This window comes from Pan troglodytes, chromosome 6, assembly GCF_028858775.2.
Source record: "Pan troglodytes isolate AG18354 chromosome 6, NHGRI_mPanTro3-v2.0_pri, whole genome shotgun sequence".
NCBI lineage: Eukaryota > Metazoa > Chordata > Mammalia > Primates > Hominidae > Pan > Pan troglodytes.
Window position 1 is genome coordinate 92,257,814 of NC_072404.2, and position 17,805 is coordinate 92,275,618.

At 32.7% G+C, this 17,805-nt stretch overlaps 1 protein-coding gene across 1 annotated transcript in view; it reads right to left on the reverse strand.

Annotated features, from left to right (window-relative positions):
• The window catches only part of PCLO (piccolo presynaptic cytomatrix protein), a 412,549-nt gene that overhangs the window by 152,638 nt on the left and 242,106 nt on the right, over positions 1–17,805 (reverse strand). Inside the window, exons 7-8 of the mRNA XM_001160384.8 lie at positions 9,421–11,608; positions 3,684–3,820 (exon numbers count right to left, since the gene is read on the reverse strand). Coding sequence (XP_001160384.5) covers positions 3,684–3,820; positions 9,421–11,608 — 2,325 coding nt within the window. The remainder of the gene's footprint in view (positions 1–3,683; positions 3,821–9,420; positions 11,609–17,805) is intronic.

Sequence of the window (17,805 nt, forward strand, 5' to 3'; positions counted from 1 at the left end):
TTGCCTATAGGCCTCCCAGAAAGAGGGCTGTTCTTTCCTACCTACAAATATTTCAAAGAGTTATTTTCATGAATCAAGCCTGTATATATAAACAGTTTGTTAACAAAAAGGGAATGAATTGAGCCCTTTACTTCACACACGGAAGACAGGTAGCCTTCATGTCCTTTTTGTTAACATACTGTGTATTCATACAGACATCCATTCCCTCACTTAAATACTACACATTCTAGATGCAGGAGACAGAGTGCCTTGCTGAGTTCCTAGCACCGTATGCATATACAACATGGTAGTTGGAATAGAGAGCTGCTGCTCTCAAGAAGCTCACAGCCCAAGACATAATACATGGGGCACCACTGGAGCACAAAGGAAAAACACTTACCCCAGATTTCTGGGGAAGTGGGGGTGGTAGTGTCAGGGGAGCCTTCTTGCATCATGGGGCAGTTACATGGACACCTGGGTGATGATTAGGGTTTGCCAAGGGATGAGTGGAGGAAAAGTGTCCAAGGAGCGAAAACAGAACATTCAAATTCCTAGAATCAAGAGAAAGAGTGGCTCTTTCATGGGAGCTTAATGTACCTCAATGCAGCAGTTGCATAGGAATTGCAGATGATGTGAGCATTAAGTTCAGAAAGTGAAGGGATTTTATAATAGTCAAGAAGTGCTGACCTTTACAACCACCCTGTGAAAGGTATTAGCATTATTTATAGAGTAAGTGACTAAAGCAAAATTAAAAAATAAGAGATTAGGTTATCTGTGCAATTCACAAAGCAGTGCTGAATTTCTACCGAAGATGGCAGAGGTTAAGCATATAGATAGATCAATAGATAGATAGATAGATAGATAGATAGACAGATAGATAGATAGACAGATAGATACACACACACATACACACATATAAGTATACACATATATTTGAAATGAAACAAATATGGACTTTAAGATTCGGTTTATTTTTATAATTAATATGATTGTGTGTCTAATAAAAAATTTTCAGAAATATTCTTCTATCCCTCTAATGTTTGTCTTATGTAAACTAGTTTTAAAAGCAGATAAATTAGTGTTTGCATTAGTATTATTGGTTTTATTACTTTTGCCTCCAAAGCATTTTATGAATATGATTTCTTGTTATGCATATGTTTTCAAATAAAAGCATCTGAGTTTATTAGTACCAAGAGCTCAATATTAGCTTTTTATGATTAGAGATGCAAAGAAGTTAATAACATGAGAATGCCATTTTGTAATTCTCCAAGCCAAAATATAGTTATGATGAGTTAAAGAGGGAGACAGTATTTGAAGATAAATATTAATGCAAAAAGCATGAATTTTGAATTTTATATAATTCAACTTTTGAACTTCATTATTCATGTAAATAAATGTATGTTATAGTAGAATCGATTTAGAAAAAATGATAAAGAAAAACAAATTATTGTCACAAAAGTCAGCACATTTGTTACTTATTTGGGCAAGGGAGTGGTTATGATCTGGAAGGGACATACAGGGGTTTCAGGGACAGGCAATGTTCCTTTTTTTGGCCTGTGTGGCGGTTTCATGGCTGTTCACTTTTAATCAGCTTATAACTTTGCATAGTTGCAGTTTCAATATTACATATATAGTTTTTTGTTTGTATGTTAGATGTGAAAATGTAAAATATTATACAAATGTAAAAAATTACTTTTAGCAAGAATATACACATTATTATATTCACCTAACAAGTAGGTCTACTTGAGCAGACATAGCAAGAAATTTATTAAATGATTCTCAAAAATACCTTCTCTGCTTAATTTTGACATTATATTGGTCTATAATTATATATTATTTAAACCATTATTACTATGTACCCAGTAGACCAAAACCATAAATCTGTATATGTTAGTAACATTAAATTAGAAACAAGAATGTCCTTAAAGGTATGAATATTTCATTTACATATTTTTGGGCTGTACGCATTACTTTAAATATATCCTCAAAGAATATTAGTTTGATAAATTAGGTGGAAAAGACTATTCTCAGTGCCCGTGGAAATAGTAGTGCTGATAATAAATATTCCTGCTTGTTAATTACAAGCTGCCCTGTTTATTATATAGTTTATCTTACTATGATTTTGTTAAAGTATCTGTGTTTTCTTTGACTGGATCTAGGTTTGTGGGAAACACTAAACTTCAGAGAAACAAATGAGATGGGGAAGATATAACAAGTATTCCATTTTAGAGAGATTCATATAATAAACACATTTAAAGAAGTTATTTTTAACTGACAAATTTATTATCTTAGTAATTATAGATAAAAGGAGCTAAATTTAAGATTTTAAATGTGCAGAATAATTTTATTAATTTTCTTACTTTCTAGCCATATCTATTTGATGAGAGTTGAAACACAACCACAAATACAATTTCAATAGCAAGACAAGCTAATGAAAGCATAATTCAATACAGGCTGATATGTTTACATGAAGTAGAATAATGGAATTATATTGACATTTTAATGGAGGTAAATACATGCCTAAACAAAATATGTATTGAAGATATGAAAAACTAAAGATAGAAATTTATAGTAGAGAGGAATTCTAAAGATTCTAGAAAATATGATAGCATATAGAAAAACAGAACAAAATTCTAAGAAAAAATTCTGTTTAATAGGTAGAAATTTGTCTATGAAAACTTAAATTGCTTAGAAATAAATCAAAGAGTATAGACAATGTATTTTAGACAGTACTTATAAATGTCAAAGCCTTGTTTTCTTTTATACCTCAATATGACAAACACTGAATTATAGTAAGTCTATATGGATCTTCTCAGTTGTTTAAAATATGGTTGTTTTCTATTTCAATTAATCACTAAACAGGATGATTAGGAGTTAATGTAAATAAAATAAGTCAACTATTTTGGATATTTCAATAATCATAATGAGTACACAACCTGCAAATATCTGATCTGCTAAGGCAATTGATTAAAGGCCACTTGGCTTACCTGAAGACTCTCCTTCAATTCACTCAACTCTTAGTCTCGTAGTTGTATTTCAAAATTCAATTCAAACATCACCTCATTTCTCAAAAGTGAGTGAGATCATGAATTTTGGTATCATATTTAATTCTGAAATGTACCTCTAAGTTTCAATTTCTTCCTCTATAAGAATACACTGATTAGTAATATCTACTTTATGTGAGTTGTTCCATATATAAAATTCAAAAATACGTAACAAAACAACCAACATTTCCATATAATAGATCCACTAAAATATCAGCTTCCTTTCTCCTCCAGGTTAAGCGTTCTTTCTATCCCAGCTCACTCAGTTTGGCCATGCTCTCACTTGCTCTTAGCATCTGAACATGTTGTTATTGGAAAGCACTGAAAATTACCCAAATCTATTTCACCCAATTGCTTGTAAGCTCTCAGAGCTCCATGTATTCTTCTTGTATAGCTGTGCTGGATATGTTATACAAACTTAATAATGATCTGTTGGAGGAATGAATCACTTAAATTGGTAGAAGTATCACAGCTATGCTCCATTTTCAGTCAGTCATAGCTGATGAAGTGAGCTGTGTTACTCCTTTATGTTATTGGAAAAAATCATTTGTGAAATTAATAAACAAACATCTCATTCCTTTAGGACAATTAAGACCATTCTAGGGTAGAATTGAGTCTTTTTTGATAAATCTAAAAGAAATTGCTAAATATAGCACTTACTTGCTCTTGATGTTGACTGAGTGGTCTAGAGTGGACCAATCTTTCCGGCAGTTTTCGGTCCAGACCATGTCCATTTTCCAAACGAGACTCCCTGGGTTTATCAAACCAATCTGTTTCCTCACGACGCAGATGATAGGCTTTGGACACCAAGGAAACATCATACATTGCAACGGCAAGTAATATAGATGATTGAGGGCAGCAGATGTTCTGTAGTACTAGCATGCACTAGGCTTGTTAACCATACATGCATTTCAAACACATCTCCCCTTGGGACTAGAAAAATTATTTTTGTTATTATGCCAAAAATCAAATTATGTCAAAAAATTTAAACCATAGAATAGCCTAGAAAAAATGATGCACACAGATGTTCACAATCTCAGAGCAAAACAAAATCAAATTTTAAATCAGGAGAAAAAAGAAATTTAGATAGTGATAAAATAAATAAATGAACAAGTGGTCATTCTTCAAAAGGATCATTCTATTTAACCTCAGCCCATCAGTTCCCACATCCACACATTCTCTCCCACACTCTCCCCACAACCCACTAGAAATTTTTTTTTAAGGTAGGCCGATGGGTGCAGCAAACCACCATGGCACATGTATACCTATGCAACAAACCTGCACATTCTGCACATGTATCCCAGAACTTAAAGTATAATACAAAAATTAAAACAAAAAGTATTCCTTGTGTATGGAAGTTTCTGTCACTTTCCCACCATTACATCAACCCAGTGCCAATAAGTTGTTGCTGGCTTTAACATTATTTTTTGAAAATATGACATTTCTATGACATTCACAATGAACAAAAACATTTGTTTCTAAGAGAATTCTTGTGTTATTGTTAGGAACATGTGTGCCATGATTACTTAGTAGCCTAATATTAAAAATACCTCTATTATAATTGTTAAATAAAAATAAAATGATTTTTTTAAGAGAAGCACTGATTTAGAAAATAGATTGAAGACTTGGTTGCCTGCTTTTTATACTCACACTGTGACAAAATTTCACAGCATACTTTTTTGAAAATGCAACTATATTTAAGGTACACAATTATTATTTTAAATTATATTTCATTCATTAGTATCTCATAGGTCTTTTCAAGATATTCTATAATGACTGAACATCTTATTTTCCCTAATATATAGAATTTTCCTTTTAATAAATTGTTTTAGTCTTTGTAAAAGAATCTCTAATTAACAGTCTCTGGAAATACTTTGTTGCTTCCTGCTTCCTAAACAGTAGAAGGAACAAGGCTCCTCAAGTGCTTATCCTTTAAAGATTTGTTGATGATGTTGTCAACCTCCACTTTCTTGAAACTCCAGCTTCTAGAATGCCATACAATAGCTTTATTTTTCTATCTACATTCCTGACTATCGTCTCTTCCAAAACCTCCTCCCAACCTTTTCCCCTAGGCCATTTCCATCATTTCATTGCTGCCGGGGATGGCAAACCCACAGCATATGTACCACTACTCACCTCTATACCTCCTGTGGTCAACACTGCTACTTAACCATGGCATTTTCCTCCCAGAATACAAAATGAGCAACGATGTGTCATGGGTTAATCAGTCTTAGATTTGAGAAAATACATTAACACATATCTGTTTTGTGATTGCATATGTACTTGACTGATCTCACCTATTCTAAGCTGCTTAAAGGCAAAGCTCATATTGTCTTTTTTTTCCCCTTCCCTCAATACTAAAATCAATGCCCTGCACAAGGCATAGCATCCAATAAATATTGGCATGAATGAAGCATAGAATAATTAGTCATCAACTAGAAAAAGTAAACATCCTAATTATGATAAACACATTTAAAATATTAATTTGTCCTTTGAACCTCACTGATGCAGATATTTTTCACAATCTGCTCAATAATTATGGTTTTCCAGTCTTAATTTGAAACCAAGTGACTGAACTTACCAAGAAATTTAGTGTAATAGACATTTGACAAGGAAATACAAAACAAATTCATTATTTAATCATTAGTCTCTTAAAATCTATTAGATTATTCCCAGTGACACTGACACTACTTTTGTCTTACTTCTTACAGGATTTTATTATAGATTTCTCATGAAAATAGAACAATAATTTATACTGATTTTAATAAATTAATATCCTTTATGATGTAGTACAAGATTTCATTTGAATATATAACTTTCTTAATTGCATTTTAAATATAATTCTTGAAATGTGTGTTTTGTTTGGCTGTGCCTATAGAAATAAAGTAGAAGTTCAACCTGACCCAAATTCTGTCAATTTATTACCAATAATTCTGATTATGTATTTTGATTTTGTTATTTTTTATAATAACCCTATGTGTAACTGAATAAAGATGACTATCATCCTTTGCACAGGAATTTACAATCATCCAAGAGCAAGCAGATTAAATGAATCTGCTTTTGTATTGAATTTTGTTTTCATTATTTAGAACCAGTTGTACATAAATGCTAATTGTTTATAACTGTCTCATCTTTCATGGTAAAATCTCAGTGAAAAAGTAAATTTTATAACAAAAAAAATTCTGAATTAGTTCAAATCGTTTGAAGGAGACTAAGAGTATTTTTTTTAAAACTTGACATATTTTCTTGAATTCCTAAAAGTAAAATACAAATAAGTTATTTCTGGATCTAGTACTGTCCGCAGGCTACAGTTACATAAACAGTTTAATTCTTCTCAGTATCAAATATTGGTGAAATATATATACTTTTAAAAAGACTGTATATATTGGAGGACATGAGATGAAGCATATTTTTTTTTTTTGAGACGAAGTCTCACTCTGTCGCCAGGCGGGAGTGCAGTGGCGCGATCTCAACTCACTGCAACCTCCACCTTCCAGGTTCAAACAATTCTCCTGCCTCAGGCTCCCAAGTAGCTGGGACTACAGACGTGTGCCAAGACGCCCAGCTAATTTTTGTATTTTTAGTAGAGATGGGGTTTCACCATGTTGGCTAGGATGGTCTCGATCTCTTGACATCGTGATCCACCTGCCTCAGCCTCCCAAAGTGCTGGAATTACAGGCGTGAGCCACCACGTCCGGCCTGTTTCTAGCGTGCTTCAAGCTAAAAATATTAATAAATATTAAGCAACATAAACTATATCTATATAGACTTTTCCTCAAGAAAGATATTTCAACATCAACAAATCTTTTAGAATATATCTAATGACTGTCTTATATCCTATAACTTATACAGTTTAATTGAATTTGGAAAAGCACACAACAAATAATTTGAAAGCAATTAAATTTGTTTTGTTCACAGGATACTAAATAACCTGTAGAATGTTATACTATTCAAAATTATCTTAGTACATTCAAATATAGATATAGCATATATTTGCTAAAAATCTGTTAAAAATTTCTAATACTTCATGAGTTAATAAATGTCAGGAATTATTGATTGGAAAAAAGTAGTTTCTTCTATTTTTTTAAATACTGAAGGAATTCAAGATTTCAAACGAAAAGTACACCATTACTCATTAGAAGAAAAATAGTATGCTTATGTGATACATAAACAAAGAAAATATATAACATTTTACTACATACATCATTTAGAAGTAATCACTACAATTCACACACATACCATTACATATGTAATTCATATATAATTGCTATAGTTTTCCTGCCCCAATTTATATCAACATAATCTTTATGAATAATTTCCTTATCTGCTTAATTTTAAAATATATTTTAGTTTAATTTCATTTAAATTTTAATTGCTTTACTTCTTTGGTATCATCTTTACACACTTCATAATTTTATATGCTGCATGGTATCTCATCCTCTATTTTATCAAAACAATGTTTTTCACACAGTCTTTGATGATTATGACCTATACATCATTCAAACATATAAAAGGGAAATAGAATATTCTGTTATTTTTATATGGCTCTACATATATGTAAGTGCCACGTATTGGGATATATAGAAACATCTAAATATCTGGCAGCATGTTGACAAAATATCTTTGATGATAAATCAAACTCTCTTTAGATATATGCTCATCATGTACACACAATCTTAAGGCATTTTGTTATGCCATTGACCCTCTAGGGTTTTTGTTTTATTTTGTTATTTTATAGACATGACTACTGGATAAACTCTTTACTCTTCTGCAATTGCCATTTTCTACCTATAAAATGTTTATAAAATGTGGATTGTAAAAAGTAAGGAAATACTAAAGACTGTTCCCACATGATATCACAATTCTTGCAATGTACATTTATTCAAATAATCATCTAAATAAAAAACCCACAGATTGAGTATTTTATTCAATTAACTAATTGTCAATAAAAATGGTCAATCCAATAGCCTGTAGAGACGAAAACAAATCAGAAAATGACTAATCTATTGGAATTTCACAAACAAAAGCAGTTTGTCCTCCTTCAGATACAGTGATTATTTTAGTTCAATAAAAAAATCTATTAAAATCCAGATTTGAATTCCTAAAATCTTATTCATCTAGACAAAGATGTAGGAAAAAAATCCTTTTCACAAAAATGTGTATTTTCCTGTGAGTCCTCAAGAAAGATGTTATGTTTGAAAAGGGAGATGTTCATGTTAGCTTAGTTCTTTGGAGTCTCTAAAGGAAGGAAATAATAATGCTTTTATTTGATCAAAAATATTTTATTTCCAGAACTCCATCTACATCTACATTCAAATGTAAACCAAAGGAGGTGAAAAAAAAAGGACCAAGAGTCAAGAGTCATGAATCCTCTTGGTATGGGCTAGGCTCTTCACACCTTTGTATCATTCCTCCCTCATCTTCAATATTAGACTTGGACTAGATAATTTTCAAAAATGTTTATGGTTGTATATCTTTAAACACAAAGCTACTTTAAATCAGTTTTTAGTTAAGTATTTACTTGTTCAACATGGCAAACTAGCAAGTCAATTTAGGGCAAATACATGGGATGATACAAAAAACAAAATCAAGAAACCAAAGGAAAAGGCTAAATGGGCAAATCAGGAAGGTTTGGACTCTAAATAACTAAAATCAGAAAAGAAGTTTACAAGGTTTCAATTTTAAAGAATACTTCATACATACTAATACAATTCTTTATTTTCATGTCTTATTTAGTACTAAACTTTCTAGCATATAATGCAAAATTACAAATTTGTAAATAATAGTATTCATCATGAGAGAGAAAGATAAAACAGAAATCTTTTATTTAAGGAAAATAACAAAATTCTACATTATACTAACATCAAGAACTTATCCAAAAGTTCTCAAAAATAGAAAATCTTCTGAACTAATGAACACTGATCTCATAAAGATGCCATAAATGATTTTCTATTACAAAGTCTATCAGAATAGTATTTCATGGCTCTAAACTTTAATAATTTCAGAAACTGAAACTGACCAATAACTTTTAAAATGTATTTTTAAAAATGAAAGAAACTTACAATGAAAAACTTTTCAACTATGGATTTATAGGATGACCATATTTTATTGACAGAATTATTTGATAATGGTTTTAGAAAAGCAGACACCAAACAAATCAAGCAAACAATCAAGAAACAGAACAATAAAGGAATAAAGTAAAACTAAATAAAGAAAAGCATGCTACAGAATCTATACACATGATAAAATTTCCATTTACAAGAAATAAAATTGAAGTAAACATGCAAAAGACACACCAAGAAAAGTAGGATACATCTCTGGAGAAGGGAAATTAAACATGCAGAAAAATAAGAGTTTGAGTTTTGAGAGTAACAGGGTAGTTTGAGGCCCAATTTACCTTCACTGTCTGACATGGCATGTTGGAAGTCATCCATGATGAATGCTATGTCACGGTCATAGCCTCGAGTCCGTGATTCTTCCCTCATGTGTTGCTGAACTTCAGGCAATGAGTGGCTTGATCCAAACTGATCCCTGGTGTCTGCAGATATTGGTGGCAGGGGTCCAGCTGCAGCCCTGGCCATTCCCATTGGCTGGCCAACAGGACTGAGTGGGCTTTCTTCTTCAGAATTCTGGGCCACAATTGGTATTCTTCCTCTACTTTGACTAATGGGCAAACTGGTCGGCTTAGTTCTGGCAGAGGATGATGCATGACTAAAGGAAACATCTAGAGCTTCAGCCTCTTGAGCTTTCAGTCTTAGGGAAGAGCTAGAAGAATCCCTTTTAATTGATAAATCAAGCCCATAGACAGAGGAAGGTCTGGAGGAAGGTCTGGACCTGCTGCCACTACTGTATGGCTTATCTGCTTCATCCTGCAGAGCTGAGCGTATGGTATTTCCTAATGTGCCCAGTCCTGTGCCAAGAGAAGATCCCATAAATTTTTGTTGGTCTGTAATATTTTTTCTGAGGCCAAAAGTGATGTCATCTTGAAGGAGCCTTGCCCTGGAGGAAATGCCACCAATAGATGAAGTGCTAGAAGTCATATAGCTTGAATAATCAGGTTCAAGGTCTCTACTTTCTTGAATAGGTGAAAATTTTGACATTTTAGGGTCAATTAGTGATTTCTTATGCTTTGACTGCTTTTGATAAAGTATGGCTGCTGGCAGTTGTTTTGCTGCTTGTTTTTCAAGTGTGAGTCTACTGATGCTATACTTCTCAGATTTTGGAAAATGTCTATAGCTAGTATCGGCATGGTAATAATGAGAAAGACCAGCAAGGTGATCTAAGCTCTCTGTCCCTCTACGAAATTCCTGTTTAATCTGATGTTTCAGAAGCTTTAACTCATAAGGATCCTCCATTGGGTCTTCCTCCGCCTTCACGTAACTATGCAATCTAGAGGAAGACTGTAAAGGTGCTAGGAAATCTGTCACTTCTTGAGACCGGCGTGTCTCAGTGGTTCGAAGGAGACGGTCTGTTTTTGACAGATCCTTTTCATGAAGGCTAAATGCGGTGCTTAATGCCGCTGTTCCTTTGGTGATCTCTCCAATGTCGTCGATTAGGACATAATTTCGTGGAGTATGGTGATCAATATCTGCATAGAAAGAATCTGCAGATATGCTTGATATTGGACTGCTTGCCATGCTACTTCTTTCCTCCAAACCTATTCTCAAGTCTAAACTATTGTACTTACTACCAAGATGGGAAACAGCATATGTGTTATCCGTAGAAACAGGTGCTATCATAAGGGGTTGGTTGCGAATCACTTCATAGTTTGAGGTTATCTTGGGCTCCAAATATAATGTAGTTTGCCGTGGCTTCTGTTGTATCACCATCATCTGTGAAGGTAACTGATAAGAAGGCTGTGGGGTTGGTGTAGGTTGAACTTGAGGTGTGAAGGACATTGTTGCCACAGCTTGGAATGTTGGCTGAGTCTGATAAGGTGAAACTTGCTGATGGTACAAAGTTTGTTGCTCAAAATGAGACTGTTGAGTGTATGAGGTGGGTGCTTGGGTAGGAAGAGCAGGGGAAGAGTACTGGTATTGTGTGTAAGGACTTGTCGGAGGAACTAGTTGAGATTCTGTTTGGGTTTGTGGTGGTATAAACTGGCTGAATTCAGTTTGGGGAGCAGTTCTTGGTCGCTCAATGCCATGCTGACTTTCTATTCGGGTTGGTCTTGTGCTACTCACTTCACTGTCAGACATGTAATCACGATCCTCAGCTACTCCCTGGAGGTAGGCTCGTTCTCTCTTTTCTCTCTCCTTTAATAGGGCCTCTTTCCTCCTGTTAATTCCCATTTCCAGGTATCGTAGCTTAGCATCAATCTCCTTTTCTTCTTCATCAAGCTCTGCTTGTTTCTTTCGAAGTTTTGCAGACTCCCTTTCCACAAGATCAAGCTCTCTGTCTATGTCCTGGAGAATCTTGGCTCGTGCCATTGTGTTGGTTCTGCAGATCCTTCTCCTGGAAACTGTGCCCATTGTGCTGAATGTGGATTGAGTTCCTGTGGAAATCTCCTCAGGAGGTGGATTTGGCAGAGTTCTTTTAACTTTTTTCTGGGCTCCAGAGGATGTCATGGTTTGAGAACCTTTAGTCTATAATCAAGTAAACAAAATATAGTACTTTAGTATAAAGAAAAATAAAAACCAAATCTACTTCCATGAATTATATTTAATAAAAATGATTTCATGTATGATTTTGCTATCGCAGCATGATAAAATAAAATATATGCATATAATTTCAAGTATTGGTCACAAATACAATTAACTGAAAAATAATTTTTTAAATAAATTGGCTAATTATAACTCCTACATTAGCAGTTATAAAAACTTATTTTCAATCTAAATTAATATACATAAGATTATTTACTGAATCTATTTCCAGAGTGTTTTATTAACCATCTAAAATTTAAATTACATTTGTTGGAGATGTTCATTCACCAAGTTAATGCACCTATCTTCTCATTCCTACTTTTGACCCCTGGAGTGGCTGTCATTCCCATTTTTAAAATTACATCTTCAAATTATCTAATGTCTTTTTTTTCTAAAAAAGGAATAATCTGGACTAATTTTCTATTTAATATTTCAATATTTTCATGACTATTTGGTTTTCTTTGACTTTATTATCCTGCAGTATAGTTTCTTTTTAATGCTCTAGTAACTTCCATATGAAGCAAAAAGAACTGACCAATAAAAATCCATTGGAACCTTTTAAAAAATCAGATAAAAGTATAAAGTTGGTGAGTTTTCAGATATTTTTCATTTCATTTGGTTAATTTGTCATAAACTTGCTTTCTAAGAATTGAAGGTCTTGAGAATCATACAATTTTAGAATATCAAAAGACATGAGAGATTACTTTGAGCACTTACAGTTAAAATAAACTGATGTACTTCAATTTACCTAAGTATTCAGTGGCACATTTACAACTAGATCTCAGGTCTTCTGCTTTCCAGTTGCATAATCTTTACAAGATGCTTCCTTTTCTTTTCTTTCTATTATAATCCAAATACATTAATTCTCCAATTTTCCCCAGTCACCAAATATTGAGAGTAGAAAATAGAAAAAATAAGAGTCTATAAATATTGTACCTGAAAATTGTGCCTTATTAATTAGATCACATTTTTCCAAGACTCTGTACTTTCATTGCCTTTTTATTATTTCCAAATTAATTTCCTTAATAATTTTTATTTGTTTTCTGTTATCATATTTCTGCTCCCTTCATGTAACCCTACTAGTTGTTCCCTTAATAGACATCATAATATGAAACAAAATCCTAAAGGTTTATTGAAGTTTATATGTTTCTAAGACTTAAAATATTTGGATGGAAATGAATAAATGTTATGAATCTTTGAAATAAGGTAAAGTGACTTTGGAGCAGTAGTTTGTTTTTCCTTATAGAGCAATCCCAATGTATATGGGGTATTGAAGTCCCCAAGGCAGCTGTTTGACATGTCATTTATTTCTTCCTACTCATTCTCAATTCTTTTCATTTTATAAAACACTCACAATTAATCACAGAATTGTTATAAAAATCAAGTGAGACAAATATGTAAAATACTTACTACACATTACAGGCACCCATTAAATATCAATTCCTTTAAAAATCTCTATATTTCTATAGAAAACTATGGTTTCTTGATTAACCCACATTCTAGATCTTTACATATTCTTTCACTTGTAAAAAAGTACACATGTAACATGTTGAATATCAATAGGCCATAATTAAATGGTAGTAAAATAAAAATTAAGATCCTACAATAATTTTCTTGATACTAAAAATATTAACATAGATATGTCATGTTTTTAAAAAAGTTGTCCCACAAAAACATCTTCAGTCCTCTGATTATAACGTTGTTCAACAGGAGGCTGAAAACTACATACTATTTGTTTTTTCTTAATATGTATGTGGTAGATCTGGCATATGCATAAGCATTTGAAAATTTAAAATGTTTACCTATTCTACATGATTATGATTATGAAATGGTTTGACAAAAGGGTGTTTAATTGTGTTACTCAAGACCGTGATGCCTAACAAAGATGTAATAAAAAGAGGAGAATATGAAATGAAAAATATGACCAATATTTTATTCTAATGTTTGGTCACTACCGGAAATTTTAAATATAACCACTGATAACATTTTCATAGTCCAAAGAACTTAATAATGGTTGAAAATTCAAGTCTCTAAGAAGCCCAGCTTAGAAGCTATATTTGAACTTGGAAGTCACTTCTTTTCAAAATGCACATTACAAATAGTTATATATTGTACATATGTGTAAGGTAGGCTTGCACTTCTTGTGTTTACGTGAGAAAAAAGAGAGCAAATACTGAGCAATCACTATACTTGTTATATGCTCTTATGTATTGATGGGTGCCGCAAACCACCATGGCACGTGTATACCTAAGTAATAAACCTGCACATTCTGCACATGTATCCCAGAACTTAAAGTATAATTTTTAAAAAAGATAAAAAAATATAGATCATGTCAGGAAAGTTCTAGTGGGAATGAAAATGGAGGAGTACTTGACTATTGAAGAGGCTATAAGCCAAAAGCCTACAGGATCCAGAAGGTAATGGAGTCAATGAGTTGACCTGAGAATTTAAGTTCCATCTGTCAAGGCTGGCTCCAGAATATTGCTGCCATGAAGAAATAGAGACCCAGTGTGGTGAGATCTGTTTCATTCAAGAAAATCCATATTTTAAAATTTTGGTCTCTATTTTAAATGGTTTTAAAACATAGTTCAGCTCAAAGAAACCAAGCCTTTAACTGCATTGACAGATTGAAATAAATCTCTGTTCCAAACCTAAAGAAGATTGGATGCCCATTGAGAAACCATTAGAGGGTCAAACAGCATTAATGGCTAGTTGAGAGAAAGCAACAGATTTTAAACAATGAAGGAGGATGTGGGAAGAATACAAGAGCCCTAAAGAAAAACTTCAGTCCTTTATTAGCATTTTCTGCCATCTTTTGGTTAAATTGTAAATATGATCATCCATGAATTTTCCTCCACAGCATAAATTTTCTTTTAGATTTTCCCTAAAATACATAACTATTCAATTCACTTAGACAGATATTTATTAAATGTCTCCTCTCTTCAAAGCACTTTGCTAGGCACACTTATACAAAGAGGATCTGAACTATAGAACCATTAGAACCCCACAGATTTAAATTTCAGCATGTGTGTGAGGGGTGTGTACTATGTTTTAGGACTGGTTAGTATCACTTAAGAGGACAGACAGAAATACAATAAAGAATTTGAAGTAATGTCTTACCAACTTATAATTCAAAAAGAACTGACTCTGACAAAGACAATAAAAACTTCTCAACTAAGTATTTAATTCTAATTTTAAAAACCTCTCAACTAGGTATTTAATTCTAATTAAATCAATATAACATAAAATAAGAGTTCAGAACTCCAAATACAGAGATAAAAGCAATACAATATAATTTATTTTAAAAAGATCAAAATTGCATAAAGAAAGTTTATTATGATTAAAGATGATGTAGCTGGAAGCCATGACTAAAGATGGCAAGACAGTCTAGAAAAAAACTTGTTGTTTACTACGGGTTTCTGTGTTGACCAGCTCTTAAAAGTTGTTTTCAGATAGACCTGGTGCCTTTAATGTAGAAAAAAAAAATTGTACTAAATATACTGGATATATAAATTTAAAATATTTTAAAATACCTGTGAAAATAGACAAAGAGAAGGGAATAAAAAGCCCTAATAATAGAATAAAGGTCTAAGAAAGACTGGAAAAATATCACTAACTGCAAATTGCAACATCAATGAGGTAATCAAGCTAACAAACAAATAACCTTCAGGATAAGGTTTGCTGTCCAAAGTAATTTTAAAGAACATTTTCCTTAGGAAAGTTAATTTATATAATGCAATTTATACCATTTCTATATGGCAAAGGAAATTTTGCTTGTTTTGGAGTGTCAGGAATATTAATGAAAATAATAAGTAAAGTACATAGCCACACTATCCTAAGTGACTTAAATATATGTATGTGCATTAATTCATTGTCAGAATTCTCTGAGCTCAACATGAGGATGAGAAAAGAAAGATCTGTAGTTTCTTCAAATATTGAAAAACTAAAAATACACAGGGGCTATTGTTTAAAGTCCTAGATGTTAGACCAAAATTATTCATCCAGTATTATACATAATAAATATGAAAACATTCAATTTATTGATGTATTCAAAGAGTTGTTAAGTATAATTCTAAAATGCATTGCTCTAGATGCTAAAGACATAGATACAAGAGACACTAGATGGAAGAAATCTACACTTTGCCCACAAATAACTAATAAATTATGAATATTTTTGGGAAATTGTTGTTTGAAGAAACTACCTCACCATACTGCCCAAAGCAATGTATAGATTCAATGGTATTTCTATCAAACTACCAACAACATTTTTCACAGAATTATAAAAAAACTATTCTAAAATTCATATGGAACCAAAAAATAGCTCAAACAGCTAAAGCAATCCTAAGCAAAAACAAACAAACAAACAAACAAAAACAAAGCTAGAGGCATTATACTATCCAACTTTATACTACAAGGTTATAGTAAACAAAACAGCATGAAATGGGTACAAAAACAGACACATACAACAATGGAACAGAATATAGAACCCAGAAATAAAGTTGCACACCTACAGCCATCTGATCTTCAACAAAGTTGACAATAACTGGCAAAGGAGAAGTGACTCCTTATTCAACAAATGGTGCTAGGAAAACTGGTTAGCCACATGCCAAAGATTGAAACTGGACCCTTTCCTTATACCATATACAGAAATCAATTCAAGATGGAGTGAAAACTTAAATATAAAACCTAAAACTATAAAAACCCTAGAAGAAAACGTAGGAAATGCAATTCTGAACATAAGACTTGGCAAAGATTTCATGATGAAGACTCTGAAAGCAATTGCAGTTAAGAACAAAAGTGGACAAGTGGGACCTAACTAAAGAGCTTCTGCACAGCAAAAAAACTATCAACAGAGTGACAGAAAATCTATAAAACTGGAGAAAATATCTGCACATTATACATCTGACAAAGGTCTATTATCCAGAACCTATAAGGCACTTAACAAAAAAAAAACCCACAAACAATCTTATTAAAAAATGGTCAAAGGGCATAAGTAGACATTTCTCAAAAGACATACACATAGCTAACAAGCATATGAAAAAATGCTCAACATCAGTAATCATTAGGGGAATGCAAATCAAAACCACAATGAGATACCATCCTACACCAGTCAGAATGGCTATTATTAAAAAGTAAACAAAACAAAACAAAACAGATGTTGACTAGGTTGTGGAGAAAAAGGAACGCTTAAACACTCCTGGTGGAAGTGTAAATTAGTTCAGCCACTGTGGAAAGCAGTTTGGAGATTTCTCAAAGAACTTAAAAAAAACCCTACCATTTGACCCAGCAAAGGAATTGCTGGGTATATACTCAAAGGAATATATATCGATCTATCATAAAGACTCATGCATGTGTATATTCATCACAGCACTATTCACGACAGCAAAGACATAGAACCAAGCCAGATGTCCATCAATGGTAGACTAGATAAAGAAAATGTGGTACATATATACCATGAAATACTATGCAGCCATAAAAATGAATGAAATCATGTCCTTTGTGACAACATGAATGGAGCTGAAGGCCATTATCCTAGGTGAATTAATACAGGAACAGAAAACCAAATACCACATGTTGTCACCTATAAGTGGGATCTAAACATTGAGTACACATGGATACAAAGAAGGGAACAATAGACACTGGGGTCTGAGGGTGGAGAGTGGGAGAAGAGTGGTGATTGAAAAACTAGCTATCAGGTACTATGCTCGTTACCTGGGTGAAGAAATAATCTGTAGTCCAAACCCTGTGACATGCAATTTACCTATGTAACAAACCTGCACATGTACCCTCTGAACCTAAAATAGAAGTTGGAAAGAAAAAAAAGAACTACCTCATATTTTGCTAAATAGTTCTCAGTGTCAATATCAAAGATATACTTCTAAACCATTCTAAAACCATTGTACTGCTAGAGAGACATAGCAACATATATTTCATTTTATAAGTATAGAAAGCCATACCTACTGTCAGAAATAAATGTTCATCATAATAAAATCTTGGATTTTTAGGTTTGTTCTCTCAACTAAGCAGGAAATATCTGTATGCAGGCCGTTTATTTAGATGGTGGAGATGTGGATTCTTTTTCAAACAGCATAATTTCACAAAAAATTATCAGTAAACAAGATATTTTGATACATACTCCT